The sequence below is a fragment of the Sorex fumeus genome, unplaced genomic scaffold (assembly GCF_029834395.1).
Source record: "Sorex fumeus unplaced genomic scaffold, SorFum_2.1 ptg000030l, whole genome shotgun sequence".
Taxonomy (NCBI): Eukaryota; Metazoa; Chordata; class Mammalia; order Eulipotyphla; family Soricidae; genus Sorex; species Sorex fumeus.
Window position 1 is genome coordinate 14,591,563 of NW_026606087.1, and position 2,823 is coordinate 14,594,385.

At 37.1% G+C, this 2,823-nt stretch overlaps 1 protein-coding gene across 1 annotated transcript; it reads right to left on the minus strand.

Moving 5' to 3' along the window:
- Positions 1-652: 652 nt before the first annotated feature.
- On the minus strand, positions 653-1,579 carry LOC130025334 (olfactory receptor 51V1-like). The gene has a single exon (XM_056116293.1). The coding sequence runs from the start codon at positions 1,571-1,573 to the stop codon at positions 653-655; it is 921 nt and encodes a 306-aa protein (XP_055972268.1). The 5' UTR covers positions 1,574-1,579.
- Between the last annotated feature and the right edge of the window lie 1,244 nt (positions 1,580-2,823).

A 2,823-nucleotide genomic window follows, 5' to 3' on the forward strand; every position in this document is an offset into this window, starting at 1 on the left:
GTCCTAATAATACTTCTATAAATTTTGGAGAGAAAAGTTGATCTTGAATAATTTCACATTTTAATAGTATAAAGTAAGTCAGAAGATTATTGATAAAGATGGATATAAATCTTTTAATATTAAATCCTTTAGGGAATTTGCATTCTTTCAGAGAAAGAAAAACAAATGGTTTAAAGGGAAATTCTTGCATCACTATTACAGAAGTTACTCATTTTATCACTAAGAAAGAGTAACGTCTTATTTCACCTATCAGATTATTTAATATAAAGATGGTGCTTAACAAAAATATGTAGTATACATGTTTCCAAATACTTAACTGAAATTAATTCAAAACGGAAAGCTTACAAGAAAGAACCTAAAATAAATTTTGATATATCATATTGCAACAATATGTTAATATAATATAAGCAATAATTGCAGTACCCACACTAGCCAGGATATTGCTACAACATTTAGAAGATGGGGTAAATATGAAAAATTTTTAGTCTCCTGTTTCAGTAAATATCACTTAACTTTTAAAACTTTAAAAGATGTAAAACAACCAAGATTAATTGCAAAAATTTGATGAATTTTAAGTTGTTGCACAAACAACTTAATGAGAATCAGCATTATTATTTTGACTTACGCATTCTTACTGATGAAATAAAAAAGTTCACAAGAATTTTAAGGAAAACCACTTCTTCATTCTGCTCCTTATCTGCTGGGTCTTCACACTGTAGATGATTGGATTCATGAGAGGAGGAAAGAGAATATAGATGTTGCCCATAAGAACATGCACCAGTGGTGAGAGATGCTTTCCAAAGCGATGGACCATGGTGAGACCAATGATGGGAATATAAAAGACTAGTACAGCACAGAGGTGGGAAACACAGGTCTGCAAAGACTTGAGTCTCTCCTCTGGAGATGCAATTACCAGTACAGTATGCAAGATAAAAATATAGGAGATAAGAATAAGGACAGAATCCAGCAACAAAGTAAAAATGACTAGAGCCAGGGCATAGTAACTATTGAAGCGGATGTCAGAGCAGGCCAACTTCAGCAGGTCCTGATGCAGGCAGAAAGAGTGAGAAAGGATATGTGGACGGCAATAAATGAACAACTTCAGTCGTATGATTGGAGGAAGAACCAAAGTGCTTCTCATCACAATGGTCATCATAAGCTGAATAACTCTTCTGTTAGTCAATATGGTGTTATATCTCAAAGGATTGCAGATTGCAGTAAAGCGATCAAAAGCCATGGCCAGAAGGATACCAGATTCTGTACATGAGAGCCAATGGATAAAATAACTCTGGGAGATGCAGGCATTCAGATGAATCTCTTGGTTAATCCCCCATAGAGTTCCCAGCACTGTGTGTACTGTAGACAACCCAATGCATAGATCAGTAAAGGACAAAAAGGCCAGAAAATAGAACATGGGCTGGTGCAATGATGGCTCAGTTCGGATCACATGGAGCACCATGCAATTTCCTAGGAAAACCTGAGCATAGACGAATGAGAAAGGCACTGAAATCCAGGGGTAGTACTGCTCCAGACCAGGAAACCCCATGAGAAGGAATGTGGAGGAATTGATCATGAAGGCAGAAATAGTATACATTACTGTTTGGATGTAGGTTTCAAGTTCAGGTAAATATTTATTCAGAGTTTTGTTTGAGCTGTAAGCCTGAATTGAGAATAGTCACCTGCAACATAATTTTACAGACTATGGTACACATAAGGTTGATTGTGGAGCGCCAAGAATACTAGCTTTGCAGGAGAGTCACAGCATAAGCTGATTACAAGAGACTTCCTTGGCATTGTATCTCAGAGGTTATTATAACCATGTCCTGATCCTTTTAGACACATTAGAACATGATCTTCACTATAGTCTCTTTGAGGTACAAACAGCACACAATTCAGGTGACAATGACTGAAGTTTCTGAGAGCATAAGTTCTCTTGTCTGACTGCTACCTCTCAGTAAGCCTCTGACAGTCTTCTCACTTACCAGTGCTTACCATAGGGAATCAACAACACAGGTTTATGAGTAAGAAATTGAGAAGATTGCATCAGCCCAGTAAATTCCATGCTCCTGGGATTGCACTATTCCCTCTTGGTGTGAGCAAGTGATTTACCTGCTCATTTCTTTCTCAAAGTTCCCAGCTATAGTATGGCTGGATTAATGAAAATGTTTATGGCAAGGTTCACTAATATTTCAATATTGAAAGGAGGAAGTCCCACTGCTTTAAGCAGAGATCAGTACATACTCAAATGGAGAAATCACTGAATGGGAAAAGTCATTGTCGCAATAATAATAAACTTTAAAATCTCTATTTCAATTGAAAACTGAAAAAAATGAGTTGTTTTTTTGCTTTTAACACTTGCATCTTGCATTCCACTAATATATTCAACATTTCTCTTCCTTTAGAGTCACGGATAACAATATCTATTTTCTTAATGACATATGGCTGGAGCCATAGCACAGCAGATCAGGTGCTTGCCTTGCATGCAGTCAACCCGGGCCGAATTCGGTTCCATTTCTTTGCTCCTCTCAGAGAGCCCAGCAAGCTCTGAGAGTGTCTTACCCACATGGCAAAGCCTGGCAAGCTAACCCTGATGTATTTGATATGCCAAAAACAGTAACAAGTGTCACAATGGAGATGTTCCTGCTCCCTGCTCAAGAAAATCGATCAACAACGGGCGGACAGTGCTATACAGTGCTTAATGACATAACACAAGTGAAATACATAAAGTTTATATAAAAGTGATATATATATATGAAGCATGGTGATAGTAAAGAGGTAAGGTGCTCACTTTGCATGCAAATAAACTACATTCAATATCTGTTA